General features: G+C 35.7%; 1 protein-coding gene and 1 long non-coding RNA gene across 7 annotated transcripts in view; both read right to left on the bottom strand.

Moving 5' to 3' along the window:
* LOC133518554 (uncharacterized) overlaps positions 1-19,590 on the bottom strand; it is a 298,712-nt gene that overhangs the window by 244,102 nt on the left and 35,020 nt on the right. The gene's annotated exons all lie outside the window — the stretch shown is intronic.
* LOC133518424 (transcription factor BCFI-like) overlaps positions 1-19,590 on the bottom strand; it is a 54,318-nt gene that overhangs the window by 20,772 nt on the left and 13,956 nt on the right. For 2 of the 6 annotated variants that reach the window (XM_061852139.1, XM_061852148.1), the window contains exon 2: positions 10,036-10,405. In XM_061852139.1, coding sequence (XP_061708123.1) covers positions 10,036-10,405 — 370 coding nt within the window. Of the gene's footprint in view, positions 1-10,035; positions 10,406-11,788; positions 12,568-19,590 lie in introns of those variants that run through there. The other 4 variants (XM_061852113.1, XM_061852121.1, XM_061852133.1 and 1 more) reach the window with 4 other exon arrangements.

Genomic DNA, 19,590 nt, shown 5'->3' with positions numbered 1-19,590 from the left:
CTATAAAAATTGGCTGTGACATAATCGGACAGACAGACGAACATGACGAATCTATAAGGGGTCCATTTTTTTGCCATTTGGCTACGGAACCCTAAAAATGTACTAAAGTATAGAACTTTGTATCTTTAAAGTAATGTACAAACCATCGTGCACATCCTTTAAAGTACATCGCAGGAGCATTTTATTCGCAATTGCAAGCTAACAATATATTCGCTTAGCAGCATAAATTAACAAATAGGTATCACCACTTCACAACAGTCACCAACAAACTTTAGAAAATTTTCGTCAGTAGGTATCATTCCCTAAAATAAATGCAAATTTAACACCTCAAGTGTTAAAATTATAACACTCTGTCAAGATATTAAGAATTACAGGCCACAGAGCGAACTATAGAAAAAACACACGCATGTTTTGAAATTTCTTGACGTTTGTACAATTCTGTAAACGGTTTCCTAATTAAGATAGTGATGATGAATGCTTAAAATTTGTCATTTATAATGATGTAGTGATTTGAGAATTTGAAAGGACACAGCTTCCTCGCTCGCTAACTAAGAATCATGTAGGTAGGAGGCTATCCATTAATCACGTCATATAGTAAGGGGGGAGGGGGTCTGCAAAAAATGACCAATGATCATTTTGGGGGAGGGGAGAAGCCCTAAAGAAACATCACGTGTATTTTTTTCTTATATTAGGCCAAGCCTAAAAGTGTAAAATAAACATTAATTTAGCGTTATTTTAAGTAAATAAAATACATCGTATAGGATGGGGCTTGCAGGGTTCTGAAAATATCACCATGGGGTCAAGGGGGGTCAAAAACTCGTCAATAAAGTATGACGTGATTAATGGACAACCCCTAGGTAGCTACATCTAAACGAACTATAATATTATAATTGTATAATAGCCTTTCTATAATATCCCACTGGTTTGCTGCCAATAATCTAGTACTGAATCCGAGTAAAACGAAATGTATATGTTTTACGACTTCCACTAGCAAATTCATCAACTGAAAATGTAGTTTCTAATATGTATTAAATTGAATGGTCAAAATTTACTATGGAGAAATTTTATTCACATTTTTCTATCTCGCCAATCAGCCATGTTACATTATGGTCCTCAAACCTCCAAGACCCTTGGATTTTTTTGATACTGGATATTGGCTTAAAAAATTGCATGTGAAAAATAAAAGTTTTCATTTTCATACAAATTGTGTGGGAAAACTTTTCCTCGTTTTGTGGCTTTTTGAAACCGGATTTTTTTTTGGTCCCATACAGGCTTTTGATCCTCGATAGGAATGGGATTGATTGGTATAAAAAAAAGTTTGTAAAATGACCTTTTTTCTCGCACCCGGTGTTTTTTTTTTGTCAAAATCTTTAAATACTAATCTACATTAAGTAATTTGAAATCGAGAGAAGATCTGCTAAGACCGTTTTCACGTAGCAGCACGGGATCTGGCAGCTGCCCTCAATGACCCAAAAAAAACCACCCTAATATACATGCAATAACTATAAGGCGAACTATTTTACGTTTAGAATTGATTGTTAGAATTGATGAAAATATTGAATGATTGATGAATGATTGACATAACAATAATAATAACCTTATTTGAGATGCAAATCACAATCTCTAAATACAGTTCTTAAGAAATAAATGAATTGAGCTGTTAAAAGGACACAGACAGCCGAGGCAGCCGAGAAGGAATGGGGTTCCGTTTGTCATCCTCGAGACATGGAATCCTAAAAATTGTTTAATGGCCTAATAACAGACAGTAGAAAATACGTTTGAATTTTTTGTTGTCTGGAAAAGGTTTGGAAAGGCTCGTCTCGTAATAGCAGACATCATTAGACGAAGTGATCAACTTTCAGGGTTTTAAGTGTGTGTAGGTAATAGCTGTCCTACCTAATGCTTTTAATCGAAACTAAACAATTTATTCAAATACAACAGTGTTACTAATCCACCTGGTTTTATTATTCATTTACCTATGTATAAGTATTCCTTATAAGTATACATATATAAGAATAGAAATACATTACATCTCATAGCATTATTTTTCGTGATTGACGTCACCGCATGTTTAGAATTATTTCCTAAGACTCAAAAATGGGGTTCTTTATTTTTTTTATAAGAATAGCAAATTAGCTATTATTCATCGAAGATACCGCAACTATGTAATTCGATAACGGGGTTTATGATTATATGATAATCAAGTTTGTCTCAAATGATTTGGCTGCTTAAGTTGTACTGTTTATTAAACCACGAGGGTTATTATAACACTAATGATAAACTTACACTGTGTAAAAATATGTACCTACTTTATGTATATCTACAGTGTAATTTGTGACCCACTTACCGGAGAAGATCTCTACAATAAAAAAAACATATTGCAATGATGTAGGATTACAGCCAACATACCTAGGTATGTCCGTATCGAGCACAAAGCGCAGTTCATAATACCTACACATACAGTCGAGTCGCCTGCTGCTCTTGCTTCAACCACACACACCCACACATATGTATTGTATGCCTGACACACACAACCTCTAATTGAACACCACACAATGAGCTGATAACGGTAGAGGACAATTGGCATCCGTTCCATACTACCACCAAAATAATATGCTTGTTAGGGTTCCGCCAAAAAAAACAGAAAAATACCCTTTTAGTTTTGTCAGACCCATCCATGTCATACACATTTTACTGAAAATTTGGGAAATAGTGAGTCTTTTGTAAGCCATTTTCTTCGAATATTAGTAGAAGTTATAATATTTTTTTTGTTTATAGGTACTCTATCTCTATATTATCTATATGTACAGTATGTGACTAACGGGCACTTAGTAATTATATCTTCTTCGATAGGTCTGAAAATCATACTTGAAGGTATCTTGAAAATCTTTGAGACTCTTTCTTTATTCTAACCACACGGTTAGATAAAAATATGAAAACAAATCACGTGCACGTAAATAAAACAATTAATTATAATTATTAATAAAATAACGTGAAAAGGACGTGTCGTGAAAGATCTTTCGTTTGTTGCCTACACTTTCTGTTTTTGCCTTTTTGTATAACGATGTTCCGACACGAACCAGGCCGGTTTTTTACTTAACGGAAACGTTCAAGTGACACACTAATGATAGATAAATTAGGCAACAAAATTCCTTTAAACTAAGACGACTACTTCAACTCTTTACTTAATCGAATTATTACACATTAAATGGTTATCCGTAAATGAACTAAGCTATTAAATAGACCGCAGTCTAGCCGGCCGGTAGATGTGTCCGCGCACGCGGCCATTCCGATACGAACCTAAATTACTATTTCAAATACTTAAAAGTTCTTGAATCAATTGACAATCTTGACATTAATAAATATTAATTATACACAGTGTTTTTTTTTATTTCCGTTATTTCCAAGGGTGCATAAGGTGCATTCCTGAGCTTAAATTAAGTAAGTGTCTCTAAGATACTGGTATTCTAATTAACTCCATTTCGGAGATAATCAATAATTATTTTTTATCTGATACGACCCTTACGAGCGTGTACACTTGCCTTAGGGCATGTTCACATATTGATTAGTGTTTAGTAAGAGTTCATACATTTGCTACTAAATGTAAGTACTATTTCGGACGATCGATGTTCGAAATGACATTGATATGTCATAGTTTTCAATTGTTTTGGTCGAATTAAATGTTATTCCCGTGTAACAACAACGCTATATGCAAATTTAATTACTTTTTTGGAAAAAAAATATTTTAAACAAATTTAAAAAAAAAGTTGTTTTTTGAAAATGAACTATGCCATTCAGTTTCCTTAAACGTATTTACCGTTACCCAGGAGTTAACGGAATTCAATAAAAACACGGTATATATGTCAATATGTATATTCCTTATTAAAGGCTAACTTATGTTAAATATTTCCTTTGAATAGTTAGTTCATGATTTTTTTTTATTAAATATATACGAAATACTTTATTATATATATATTCTTCCCCTTGATCTCCACGACTTTCGATCTAGTGCCCCGTCCGGCCAGTTGTTGAGGAAGGTGTCTAAGTCTTCCCGCCATCTTGGGCCTACCGTGTCCGCGCCCATCTACTGGCATCCACTTGGTAGCTACACTAGCCCACGTGTCTGGACTCTGGATACATGTGGCAGAGATGTGATCGGTCCAATCCCATTTCAGCCTAGCAGTATATACTCGTCAACGTCAGCAATGCGGGTTTTTGTGCACAGTGTGGTGTTCCGGGTACGATCGGTCTTCTGGACACCTAAAATGCTGCGCTCAATAGCGCAAACTTTCATTTTGGACTTCCGACTCTCCGTAAGCGAGCACGTTTGAGCACCGTAGGTTAGAAGTTGGACGGACAGAATACACATGTTGACGAGTTTTTGCTTTATTGACAGTGGAAGACTATCTTCCATCAGCTCTTTCATGGACCAGAAGATCTTCTCGATCTTTCCACACTGCGGTCAACTTCTTTGTCTTGCCTGTTATTGAAAGAGACACTCTAACATAGTGTATAGTCTCTGCCTCAAAGTTCAAAGTTTTTTATTGTATGTAAGAATTGTAAGAATCAGGTTACATTGTAGGTCGAATATACAATTGCATATTTAGTCACACCGAAACTTTACCTTTTCAGGTGTACACATTTAATTATGTTAACATATTTACTTACATACTAGTCGACCTTTTCTTCTCTGCTGTTAGTCATCACTTGAGCTTCGCTTTACTCTTCCTAATTATTGGTATTAATTAGTACCAAACATTAAGGGATAGTACTAAATTAAGCCATCTGGCCTTTAATTACTGAAACTCACAAATATACTTTGTTTGCGTGAATTAACTACTACATACGTGTATTATTCAATAGCACATATACCTAAGTACGTATATCACATTTAATCGATGAATTCGATTTCTTTGTCACTTCATTCGTACCTTGTCACAGTGACAATCGATATGAAAGGCGTTCAAAATCCTTGGTCGTACCCCTTTGAAATAATGTGAGGTTAAATAACTCGAATTACTTGTGCATATATGTACCCCTTTGTTCAATCACAAGCATTTACAATCACACATTTTGGTAAAATATTATTAACCACTACTAAAACAAATAAATATAAGCACGACATTTGTTATAGGTAGTTAAAGTGGTTATGCTTAGGTATAAGAAAATAAATGTGAATGTGTTGTTAAACAATAATATATTTTGGGCAGATGTCAAAGTCACGTGCTCATGTATAGATACAATATTGGAATGTTTTCGTTGTGTCGTGTTGCAACCATGTCCGCACAATGTGTCACAACATGCCAAGCGCCGGCGCGGGCACGTAGCGAGACGTCGCACGTGACCGCGCCGCGCACGCTGACCACCGAGCTCATAATCACTTTCATAATTCGGATACATCTTATAGAAGCACAAACAACCAATCAAGTATATGAAATATTGTCAGCTCACGGTCTGAAACATTTTACTACTATAGTACTTGGTGCAAGCTGCGTATCCAAATATTGTACTGGCTAAGCCTCAGGGCCGATATACCTAGCACGATGGGCATTGACGACATGATAGACCGAGGCGGAGGTGACGAGCCGACCTGAGATATAATTCCAATCTCTTACCGAACATAATCCTACCTAGTTTCTCTTCCTAATTTTATATCGTTTTCTCTGTTACATTCTAAAGGAGCGTGGACTCTACTTTGACAATATAATCCCAAAATTTAGCGCAGGCACTAATTACTACTAAAGATGTTTTGCATATTTCCAATATAAGCTTCAAGAAACTTGGAATGCTGTTCTGATTCAGGCTCTTGGTACCAGCCAGAGTTCGAACATGCACCTCTTACCACCGTTTGTTCTCATCTACAAATGTATTAGATATTCTTTGCCGAATATTAAACCAGTCGAGACTAAAGATAGTTCTGAATAATGAATGCTTAGAGATGGTAGATAAAGCACTGTTTCTTGATTTAACATTGGACAAAAATCGTTGAGACAGCTCGCCTTGTTATGTCATATGGTATTCTGGTTTGGGGCAAAGCAGCTGACGTACAGACTATATTTGTCTTACAAAAGAGAGCCATTCGTTCTATATATAACTTCAGAGCACGTCAACCATTAAGAGAACTTTTCAAAGAAATTAATATTTTAACTGTAGCTTCCTAATACATTTATGATAGTATTATTTATGTTGTTAAGAAGATAGTATTATGTATGAGCCTAGCTCCTTCACTAAGAATTCTGATGTCCATAACTAGGTATAACACTAGACATGAAAATAAGCTTGCTATCAGAAAGTTTCATGTTCGCAAAGTACAAAAGTCTTTCGTTGGGCAGTAAATATATTTTTATAACAAGTTACGTGAAGATGCTTTAAGATTACCCTCGCCAGCTCTTAAGCATTTCCTAAAAAAGTCATTGATGTTGAAGGCTTATTACAGAGTAGAGGACTACTTGACAGACAAACATGCATGGTCTAAATTAGAAACAAGTAGCAATTAAAAACATTGTATTATGTGTAGAGTTATAGGTGATATATATAAATATCAAATTGCAATCAGTCAGATTTATATAATATATCTCCTTATACCAAAAAGTGTCCGACAAAAAACCATAAATAGGTGGCGCTACAATAACTAGAATACTTGAGAAAAAAATCTAATCATAGACAGCGCACTTCACTTCGTCAATAATGCCTTGGTTCTTAGCTACTCTAGCGCTACTCTGGAGACATTTGGAACTATTATTTGTAGCTGACAGCTGGACACTTTTGCAACAGTTCTGCCTAAGGAGATTCTGTTCCTTGCCTCTACCTTCCATAATGTATATTCCCATTTAGTTATTAATTTTATTTTTTTTCCTTTTGTAAGAATTCGATATATAGTCTGAAAGAGCTACGTATTTGTATGATTTGATGTACATATATATTTTTAAATCAAATTTCTATTAAGAAAAGCAGCTACTGTATTCAATTGCATGATTTCTATAATAATCTAAATTGTATTTTTTTTCTTATTTAATGCATGTTAATTATAAGATGTAATGTTTTGAAAATATGTTTCCCGCCGAGTTTCTTGCCCGTTTATATTGGGATACCCTTCTTCATTTGAGGGGGGATTTAAATCTTCTCGGGTCAGAGTTGTAGGGTTAGAGCCGGTGTAGCTTTATTTGACATTCATAAGCGCATTGTAATATGCCTACTTGAATAATAAACTATCTTTATCTTTACATCCCCGAACCCCGAACCAGAACTTTACAAAGTTATTGCGAGTAAATAATACGCGCGCAATACTTTCTTGATACACGGAGTGGTAATGAAGTTGTGTAATGAAGTTGTGTCGTGGCACTTACTTAATTAACTACGAGTCACAATAAGTATTTTTTACCAATTCTTCATTTAAATGCTTTGTTTTACTATATGGCTTGCATTGTTTAATTTACTAACTTCGTGCTAAGCTGTAGTTAATTTTGCGTCCCTAATCTAATTGTTGTTTTGAAGATAAGGATCGAGAGTACTTCGCGTATACACTTCTAATTAGTTGTTTTATGGCGATAATATGAAGGTATTATGGTAATTCCCAGGTTAAGGGCGAGATGGCCTAACAGAATATTGCATAAAATTGATGAATAGGCATCACTAGTTTTTGTTTAGTTTGCTGTTGCGTCATGCTTGGGAGCAAGCGTGCGAACAACATTTTGGCGTAACTAGAGTAAAACTATGGCCAGATTTAGTCAGGGTGTTATGTTATGTTATATCTCTTTTCATCCAGGATTGGCTTCAGTGGACTGTTTTAAAGTGTTGAGTAGTCTATGTGATCCAGAGAAGAGGAGACACCCGGGAAAAAATAATTACAACGGAACATATGTATACTAAAATGAAAAGTTTAGTTATGACCATCTCTCCTGTAATGGCATGGTCATCACTCTCGGAAACCTCGTCAGAGATAGCCAATTGAGACATTTTTTCTAGATAATTCACTTTTTGGTTATATTTCGAAAGTATTACAATTCATTTGAGAATAAAGATTTATTTCAAGTTAAAATTATTGTTCAATGTTAATGAAGAAACAATAATTTCTTTAGTAACATGTAAACTTGTTTTTTACCTCGTCCTAAAAAAACTATGGCCAACTAACTAAAACCATCGATTCGAGAAATAGTTTCTTATTTATTATCATTTTGTGAAGTTAACATGATGTGGAAGAAGTGCCAACAAAGGCATTAAGTTATGGTAATAAATTCCAGATTTCGAACGAAAGTGGAAGATTTTGAGACTGAGAAAAACAAATCATGTTATTATTTAAAGGTGTAAATGAGTTGTTACTAATGTCCTGAGTCGTTAGCTGGAGGTCGACAATCGTCGCGGCGCCCACTCCATTAGAGCCAGCCTAGGCTGTTGTTCCCATAGTGGGCCTATAACTGCCGAGCGATCGTCTGAAGCGAACCAGCATAAGCCTTATCACTGGATAGGTACGCATTGTTGGATGGATCTAGGTCACAGTTACTTTAGCCAAATGCTCGCTTAGACGCGGTGACCGATGATCATAGGTACAGAACTTGCAGCTAGTGCCGCATTGTAGAGTTGTAGACACACCGTAATCATAATATTATAAACGTCAGTGCAGCTCACTCTTTGTCTTTACTGGAGTTAATACGGGCTGTTAACATGCGGAAATTACGAGATGTGATGATCGTTAAACTATGTTCGTTTTATAAAGCTGCGTGAACTGAGGACCGATTTTTGAATTTCGTGCGCTCTATTTCATCACTCAAAAATCGGAGGAAAACGGCGAAATGCTATTTTTTAAATACGAGAGATAGAAATTGTAAAACGAGTGGTACTGTCCACTCGTTTTCAATTTCATTAGGAGAATTTAAATGCCTAGTAGTGGAGATATTATTGTACAAAATACACGAAATCGAGTGGTCGAAATTCAAAAATCGCCTCCCTGGTCATTTTCCAGATGGACAAAGAAAAGTTTTTCTAAGAGTGATTTGATTGAGAACGTCCAGGAAATCAGAGTCATGTTAATATTAGGTATGGATTATATGCATGCCCGGTAAGATTAAATGTTATAAGAGACAATTATTAAATAACATTGATAACGGATCCCGAGACCAACTAAGCACTTTTAATCAAAATACTGCCAGATACTTACGTACACACAAAATATTTTAATTTATGTAATATTTTAGGTAGATATGTGTTATTTACTATAGGTATTACTATTGTTGCTTTGTATAATCGCGTCGTGAACTTTGAATTGTTTAACAGGGACATTTAAGACACGGAAAGACTCAAGAAACAAATAGGTCAGACGAAGCCAATAATGCTTTATTTTCCTGGTAGTTGCACGAACTTAAAACAATGAATCATAAAACATTATAATACGGCGGTTATTTATAGATGATTACTACTTTGATTATTTCCTATTTATTCCTAAAATCCTAAATTAAAAATCAAATGGAATTTTATAACATATACACGTGTCATAGCTATTTCTTTTTAATTAAATAATTTCCTTATACTTGTCGGTCCTAAACACGTCTGATTACAGTTTCCAATTACTGTATGAGTAAATATGTACTTATACGTATATAAGACTACTATCTATAGTTAAGCGTATACCTATGCTGAGCCAATGCCATCAATTGCGTATGCGCAAAAATCCATAGTCTGACCGCAACACACTTTTTATCGTAAGAAATAGGGTAAAAGCCCAAATCTTGATATAATAAATCATTTATACTTATTATCCGACTCCACCTACTATTTAAGGGTCATATAACGGGTAAGCAGCTCTACACAAATTGGACGTCCAACCGACTGGACCCGAATCATTATATGGCCTCTTTAGACAAACAGCGTCTTCTTTAAAATAAATAACTCATGTTATTATGTACCCAACTAGCTAATAGTTAATCACGAACAGTTATCGATTTGAAAATTTTGCTGACTTTAAGAAGGTAAATATACAACAGCAATTAAAAATGAATCTAAATTATAATAAAACAGGCATATGAAGCGAATCAGACTTACCCTTCGACGTGATGATGGTGATCGTGGGCGTAGGCGGGCGGCGGGCCCGGTGTGTAGGCCTCATAGGGGTGCACAGAGCGATAGTCGTCGCGGCGCTCCGGCGACGGGCTCATCTCGGGGCTGCGGCGGAAGATGAGCACGCTGCCGCCGTCAGTGGAGGCTGGCGTGCCCGCCGGCTTGAACAACGTCTCCTCGAGGTGCGGGTAGGTCTGCATGTCGCGCGCGTGTGCCGCCGGCCGCAGCTCCTGGTAGCTGCGCGAGTGGGACGGCGACAGCCCGCCCTGGTGGGCGTAGCCGAACGCCGGCAGGGGGGGCGGGCTCTCTGCCTCGCCGCCGCCCGCGCCCTCCGCGCCGCAATCCGCCTCGCCTTCTGCGCACACGCATACATGTTTGGTTTATGCTATAATCGTTTCACTGGACTTAACATCGCACACAGTTGTCTTATCCGAGACAACGATTGGCGTATGCGTCCTCGTTATTTGTGTTGTAATTCTACGTTAGACAGACACAGTTTGCCCACCAGTGTATATTCATCAGGATATTCATGACTCTTGGTTCCTAGCGCGCAGATGCCCTAGGGTATTCAGTTACTATTAGGTTTAGTTTAAGCACATTTTGTATGAGGCCAAAATTTAGCCATAAGACAGGTCAATTGATAGTTCAGTATACTTTAGCACTTACATCAATAAGGTTAGGTCATAAAATGTTTTAATACCTTTATTACCTATAACTACCTATTTTACTAAGTTAAGTTAAGTTAAGTTAGTTTTAGTACCTATATTACTAAGTATGTACAGAGGGCCTTATTTATACCCCCCGAACACCTCGTTTGATACAATTTAGGTACATAAATGTTTGATAGGTAAGTATGATTAACCACATACAATGCTATAATTCCTAGGTACTTATTGTATATTTGCCTGAGACAGAACTTAGAACTAGATACTAGTTGAGGTAAGTAAGAACAAGAGAATAACTCATCTCTCCTCGATTAAGAGTTCCTATGATCTCGGCATCATGTCCTCTTTCTAGTAAGAAATGACTGGTACTATGTAATTACTCTGTTTTTATATCCCACGGCAGTTCGCTTGCCCAATCTATCTGGTTTATAGTACTATCTACTGTTTACATTGTATTGGGCATAAAAAAGTTAATAGTTGTGCGGTTCTCAAAAAGTTTCTCCATTTTGTATGGGGAATATTCTCGCCCGAGAATATTCCCCATAGTAAACGGAGAACGTTCTCGAGAACGGCACAACTCTAAAAACAGTTGTATTAAAACTTTACTTAATGAAGATTCGAAATTAACAAGTAGGCAATAATACTTATATTAGACCTCATTGTGTTGGTACGTTAGTAGGCTGTATGTAGCATTAAAAGTTAAAATATCAATAATCGACAAATTTCCATCAAAAAAGTTAGGTAATGGTCAAATTAATAGCGATAAGTTCAATAAACAGTTTAATTACGAGGGCTCATTTAGGGAAACGTAATTACTTAGCACACTTAATTTGTACTAACAGTACCACATAGTTACTTTCGTTTAAATTTATATGTGACATAGGAACAAGTTACGAGGGTACTTTTTAAACACATCATAATGTTAAGGCGTGGTTACCTTGAAGCTAGTTTTAAGGTAATACCTACCTTCCGAAATATTATATATTTTGTTTTGCAGTGCTTTTCCAAATCACATGTAGATTTTTTTGTATTGTTGACTACCTATAAACTAAGAGAGGGAAGCTGCATATTACCTTTAAGGCAGTTGTTGTTTACTTCAGCAATGAGAGCGTCCAGTTCGAGGATTTCTGTTTTGAGCCAAGGGCTAGTGATGCCGGCCGCTGTCCCGGGCCACGCTTCGTGCAGCATGGCGGGCTGTGTTTACGTATTCAGTTACAAGTGTAAGAGGAAGTTAACCGACGTGTGCTCAGTGGTGCTGCACACTGTAGACTGAGGCGACGCAGCGCGGGCGCCGCCGCCTCAGTTTACAGTGTGTGCGCGAGGCGCATCCCCGGCCCCGCTACGGCGAGGCTCATTGGCCATTCACTCCCTAACTTTTTTGGCCCTATGGTATTCCTTTTTTTAGGAGGGTCCAACCCGTAACCGCATTTAGTCAAGCCTATTAATGCTATTATGCAGCTAAATTTATTACTATTACTTGTCTATGTCTAAAAAAAATGCTTTCCATAATCTTAAGGGGATTTATTTAGGCAGATAATACCTACCTAGATTTAGATTTCCTATAACGTTTCAATGGCAGGATCCCACTTCCCGCCCGAAGTAGTGTGAATATATATAACATAGCAAACATGTACAATAGAATGAAATATGTTGTTCCTTGCCATGAAAATTATTTTTTTATGTCTACGATATCACACTTCCTTCCTAACTAGTTACTACCTACAGATTCCATGTGGGTTAGCTCCCTAATGCGTAGAAAATAAATTGTTCTCATTAGCAATGAATGGAATTTATATGAAAATAGAACAAGTTACATCACGTTCATGTTATGTACCTACTGTTCTGAATTATTAAATAAAAAATGTGCCAAAAATAATAGTGTCTAGGTTTTTCCTATTATTTGCTATTTCGTAGGTACATAGTGAGAAATAATTTAATTTTATTATACAGGCAACATCCCTATTGTTTATATTACGATAATTGATACACATCCTCTTTAGAAATAAAATTCTCCCAAGGCCCTCTGTATGGCGTTTTAGAGTCTTCAACTGATTTGTTCACTACACATAAATACTATTAATTTTTTTTGTCTAATGGATACTAGAACGAAATATGACTGAACGTCAGACTGCTAATAGGCAAATATTTTGTCAATCGTTTTTATTAAGCGCCCATCTTAGATGTGAACTCGGGACGTCACTGTTGAAATACTTTCGAAGCTTGTTGTCTGTCTCTATGATCATTATTTTTAGGGTTCCTTAGTCAACTAGGAACCCGTATAGTTTCACCGTACGTCTGTCCGTCCGCTGCTTTGCTCTTTGATCGTTAGTGCTAAATAAAAACCTGCAATTGTGCATGGCGACAGAACCTACTAACCTACCTCAAAAAACAATGAAGAATCATATTTTTTTCGGTGTTGCCTATGTATAACGACGACGCGTGCCTTCACTCGTATTGTCACGTTATTAAAGGTTAGATTTGAAAAATCTGCGCGTGGTACCTAACCTAGTGTATTGATTATTATTAGTATATAGGTGTAGGTGTAATTTTAAATATGATTTTGTTAATACAAACGATTAGGGTACTTAGTTCGATTTAGTGCGCATTCTTCTACTAGGTACCTGCTTAATACCTATGTAGGATATTTTCTACATTGACATAATACAGAGTTTGACCAAGATAAGTCTGCTAAGATTTTGATGGCACACGCAAAGCATGTGTTCATTTCATAGAAGTTTGACGTTTAAAATAACACTTGCCCTGCGTGTTCTATCAAAACCGTTGCAGGCTTGTCTTTGTCTAACTATATATAATTCTTCTTGTATTTTTTTTTAGATTTAGTTTTTAATGCGGTACATTAAATAATTGAATAAAATAAAATGCACGAATGCCATGCCCAGCGCGAGACGTAGGGCGGAAAGGCTATAATATATTATATGTACTTATTCATAAACATATAGGTATATGTTTATACAAATATGAAACTGTTATCGGGGTTAGGCACAAATTAGATGTAATTATGGACAAATTAGATGTAGTGACTATATGGCTCCATATCAAACTTGTACCTACTATAGAGGATATTATCGTCTACGGAAGGCAAGGAAGTATAATCGGTCGCGTAAATATTAATTAGCAGACTGTATGTCTAGCGTGCGCGATGTTGAACGGATCAGCTGATCAGCAGCAGCGCTATCGGCGGCGCGGCCGTCGTTGATAAGCCGGTATCGACCACGTGCGTGCACCGGCCTTATCGCATACCATCTCCCGACCTACACTTACTAGATATTATACCACCTAACATTTCTATCGCAGGCGACTCACTGGGCAGGCTCAATGTACCTATACTGCTAATTAGCAGGAAAATATATTGAAGGTGTATCCATTACACCAGGGTCTCAAGAAAAGTGTCTTGTACAAAAACTATTAGACCAGACCCGCAGTTGACTTCTGATCTTTGTAGTGGTGTTCCTAGGCTTGCTAAGAAACTCGATAAATCCGATTTGTGAGAAAGGTGTAATTATTTACCTAGACGGCGAACGTATATAAGAACTTTTTTAACCTCTATCCGAGGAGAACTAGTGCAAGATAACGTACTTACTCTCACATCTGATTGAAGTTGCGCTTGCAGTTCCGGTCTAAGTAGATAAATAATAGATACTAGTTTAGTTCAAACAATATTTCTAAAAAGTTGACTAAAAGACTAGCTGTCGACAGCATTTTTCGATAAATGTTTTAAGGCCAGACGCGATACTGAAAAACAGGACCCGCTACAAACTGAAGGATTAATCGCTTCGCTCCCGAGAACCAATAAATTTTATCGTATTAGTGGTAAAAAGGTTGTAAATCTTAATAATGCTTGTCGTTTTTCCTGGTTCCAAGTATTAGCATACGGCTTGCGTGAAAAAAAGTGTTGTGACAGCGAGTCGCGAGAGTCGACGCCCCGTGGTGAGCGGCGCGCGCTAATCCCACATAAATAAATATCCATAAAACCAATAGCTATTAACGAGTCATCATCGTTGACTGATTTTACTGCCGGCTGTTCCCGGGTTCCCTGGTCCCGACCGCCCTTTATCTCTATTTTAACAACTATTTTATTTCGCGCTAAGCTTGTTACTGTTTCATTTGCATTTGTGCATTTGTTTACCAAATGTCAACAAACTAGGGAACAATATACTTGTGCTTCAATGAAACATAATATTCCCATATTTTTGTTAAATGGATGAAGTTAGGATAATTTGCTTGGAAAATCTGTATTTTGTTACTATAAGAGGTCACAAAATTTTCACACATATACAAAACTTTTCTACGTGATTTATATTAATTTCATTTCATTTATATATTTAAACTTGATTATGTAGGTACCTATTTAAATATTGTTCTTACCGCATACGTTACAGTTACATTAAATAAGAGCCCTTAATCAATTTTTATTCCGAGGGCAAATTTATTAAGCAATCATAGACAAACTTAATTGATAATGAAAACAGTCCTAGATAATTACATTATATGTAATTACTTACTAATTATTTGCTTATAGTTTGAAGTAGTTTACTCTAACCCGTTCAGAACCCCTAGTGTAAATTTATTTGATAGCGTGACGTGACGTACGTGTTTGCGTTAAGTCTCATTTTGCATGGAATTTAGAAACAGCGCGCCAAGCGGGACGTTTTGGAACTTGAAGCAAACGTCACGTTTCGCTATCGAATAAATTTACACTAGGGGTACAGTACTAAATACTCGAGGAGTGGTCGATGGAGTTATACATAGTTAAGACTATAAAACAAAACTAGGCTAGCTAAACACTAACTTTCCAACCTGAAGTAAGTATTATATTCATTGAAAAATCAGTACTTTGACACTAATGAGAAATCTAATCAATTTTAAACATAGGTACATCATTGCTTCTTTGCCTTTTTGTTTTTTTAACTGACACAAAATGCAATCGCAGGTAAAAACTACGCAATGACTCAACTCTCAGCAATGATACGGTGTGTTACAATAAGCTTTAAGCTGCAACATCTATTATGTATTATTGGCAGGTGAGTTTTACGTACCTACCGTAAATGATTAGTCACAATGCAAAATACAGTATTGCTTATAATATATCATCTTAGTCGGATAAAATATTAATATATAGCCGGGCACAAAATCTTGCCCTGTAATTTTGTAACATTTAGATAATTTCAGAGTGCAGAAATGTGATATATTACTTTTCTTTTAAAATGTACGACGAACGAACGTACGTTGTTTCTATACTTCTTCATGTTATGGGACAATATTAAATATTAAAAAGTACCATAGTATCTAGAATACCTCCTTATCGCCGATATACCGCCAATTTAAATCTTGGAGGACCTATTTAACGAATATCACGGTTCGCCATTCTCCTTCCACCGCATGTGTAATTAAATTTTTAATATTTCCCACGGTCCGATTCCTGTGCATAATAGAAACAATACAATGTTACAAGTTGAAAGTTCTTGTAAAGGATTAGTTGAAAGTAATTTAGGTGATCCTATTGTTTCGACATACTCGTATAGGTTAATGAGGTTCGGGGAAAAAGCGGGCGTGTGGCGCGCTTTTGAACGCAGCGCGCCGTGGCCGTGCGCATGGCCTTTCATACCTACCCAGCTTCGCAAGAAGCTACAGGTGCCAGTCACTATTGTAATCAAAACCCATGTCATACAGGATCACTATAATATGCTCATTGCAATACCCTGTCCGGAAAATTCAACCCCGACATATGCAAAAGGTCAATTGACAAGATAAGGTGATTGCCGTGTGTTAATTAATAGTACATTACGATACAAGTGCGGAAAATAGGAAATGCGCAACGCGATCAATTCTCCCTTAGGTTCTTTTTCTTTTCATACAAACGTTGTCCTCATTTTCCTCTCTGGATATGAACATTATTGAAAATATTTTGACATAATTTGTTGTATATCAACCACAACTATGTCCCTATGTTGTTTTTTGAATTTTTAATTATTATAGAAGCATTTAAAACTTTGTATGTAATCAGTTATTCGCTCCTAATTTTTATAATAATAGAGAAATTGAAAAAAGTCAAACGTAGGGGCATAGCTATGGTTAATATACATTAAATTATGTAAAAATATTTTCCAATATGTCAATATTCAGAGAGGAAAATGGAGACTACGTTTGTATGGAGAATGGCTTTCCTCTTAAATCGACACGAGTTGCGAATTACCTATTCGCACATGTATCGTACAACGTTTTACCGTACGTCTTTAATATACCGTAGAGCCCTTTAAAATTTCGACATAGTTACATAATTTACTAATTATCGCACTAGTGCGGTAAAACAGCACCATATGTACTGTGAACGTAGGTAAACTAATTGTAGCTTTATTTTTTCTGTAAAATAAATCTACATTGTGCTAATTTGGCATTTTAATTTATATTTAGAGTAGCACGTAATTTTGCATACTATATTGTGCCAGATATTTTTTACCACCCTACTGGAAAACTATCATCCATCTTCCTCGCGTAGTCCCGGCATTTTACCACGGCTCATATGAGCCTGGGGTCCGCTTGGCAACTAATCCCTAGAATTAGCGTAGGCACTAGTTTTTACAAAAGCGACTGCCATCTGACCTTCCAACCTAGAGGGTAAACTAGGCCTTATTAGGATTAGTCCGGTTTCCTCACGATTGTTTCCTTCACTGAAAAGAGACTGGTAAATATCAAATAATATTTCGTACATAAGTTCCGAAAAACTCATTGGTACGAGCCGGGGTTTGAACCTGCGATCTCCGAATTGCTAGTTGCACGCTCTTACCGCTAGGCCACCAGCGCTTAATTGTAGCTTTATTTTTTTTTCTGTAAAATAAATCCATTTTTACTAGCAAACTCATTTTATAATATTCATATATTGTGCTAATTTGGCATTTTAATTTCTATTTAGAGTAGCCAGATATTTTTTACCACCCTACAGGAAAACTGATGTTCTGAAAATAAAATCATGATCATTTTGATGAAATTTAAATGAACTTTCTTTTGGACGGGAAAAAAATGTTCTAAACCTCTCGTGTATAATATTAAATAAAAGGGCTTCTGAGTTGATTCCAAAAATATATCAGATCAATACATTTCAGTATTTTTTTTTTGTAGAATATAATAACTCAAATTACATATTCCTATCTACATATTCTCCTCTTACGTTTATTGAAAAATATTATTAAAAAAAAATATATTATTTTAATTCATTTATTAAAAATACATTATGAATAGTTGATAAGGGCCAAAGATAAATATATAGGACCTAAACGTTAATTTTTAAACATGAAAAATATGAGGTTTATTATGTTTATTTAATTCCTTTTCTAAATAGTAAAGACTCATAACCATGCTGATTTATTTGTTGTGTTCATAGTATTTCCCCTACTTTTTCGTGTTTTTTCTTAAAAATCTTTTAAATCATAAATACTGCGGATAAATGGGAAATATATTGATCTTGGGTTATTAGCTCGGTATCAATCACTCCGTAATTTCGCAGTAGATGTACTATTTTCACGACCCTAAACTTTAAATGCTATTGTCTCAACTTGTACATTATGACAGTCTCAAATTTTAAACAAATGTGTACATCCCCATCTACCGGCAAATCAGCGAATTAATTTGTGCGACCTGGGGGCTGATTTTTGAATTTCGAGCGCTCAAATTCGTCATTCGAAAATCTGTGGAAAACGACGAATTGATATTTTAGAAATACGAGCAATAGAAATTGGGAATCTAGTGGTATTGACCACTCGTTTTCAATTATATTAGTAGAATTTAAATGCTTAGTAGTGGAGATAAATTGAAGGGAATTACACGAAATCGACCACTCGAAATTCAAAACTCGGCCCCCTTTTATCCGAGAAATCTCTCGGACAGTTGTTGGTTTATCAGGGATAATTAGTTCTTTAGCATGTGAACCGATTTCAACAATTTATCTTTTATTTCAAAGAAAGACATATGACATTAGATTCCAAGCTGCAATGGGGCCCCCACATAAATATTCTCGCAGGCAAACTTAGTTCTGCAGCATTTGCAGTATGCAAAATCCGTCACTTAACGGACGAACAGCTAGATTGGTGTATTTTAGCTACTTTCATAGTGTGATGTCATACGGCATCTTGCTTTGGGGTAATGCTGCTGAAATCAATACCATTTTTGTACTGCAAAAGCGCGCCATTCGTTCAATTTATAAAATGAAGGTTAGAGATTCTCTTAGAAATAAGTTTAAAGATATTAATATACTTACTGTATACTGCCAATACATTTATGCAAATATTGTTTATGTTCATAAGCATTATCAATAACTTCAAGAGAAATTGTGACATACATAATATTAACACAAGAAACAAGGACAAGTTAGCAATACCAACCACACGGCTGCAAAAAATCAAAAATTCTTTTAAAGGTAATTGTGTACGATTTTACAATAAACTGCCAAATAATATAACTAATCTTCCAATGAATAGATTTAAGAAATACATTAAAAGTAAATTAATTTGTAAATCTTATTATAGCATCAAAGATTATATTAATGACAAAACTGCTTGGGACTGAGTTAACATCTGATTTTTATTTTTATATTGTTTTTTTTTTTATTATTCTTCGGGTTGACTTTTATTCTCTTGTTTATATGTAATTTTTGACATTGATTAATTGTTACCAATTGTTATTATTTATTTCTTATTTAAAATCCAATTAATGTTTGTTATATATAGATATATTTTATTTTTTGTACCTATACTGACTTGTCAAAAGTGCTTATTTTTAAGCCTACTTGAATAAACGATTTTTGAAGTTGAAGTTGAAGTTGAAAGTATGTTTGAGAATAATAAGCAAGTTACCTAATTTA

Source organism: Cydia pomonella, chromosome 1 (assembly GCF_033807575.1).
Source record: "Cydia pomonella isolate Wapato2018A chromosome 1, ilCydPomo1, whole genome shotgun sequence".
Classification (NCBI taxonomy): Eukaryota; Metazoa; Arthropoda; class Insecta; order Lepidoptera; family Tortricidae; genus Cydia; species Cydia pomonella.
This window is presented reverse-complemented; position numbering and strand designations above follow the sequence as displayed.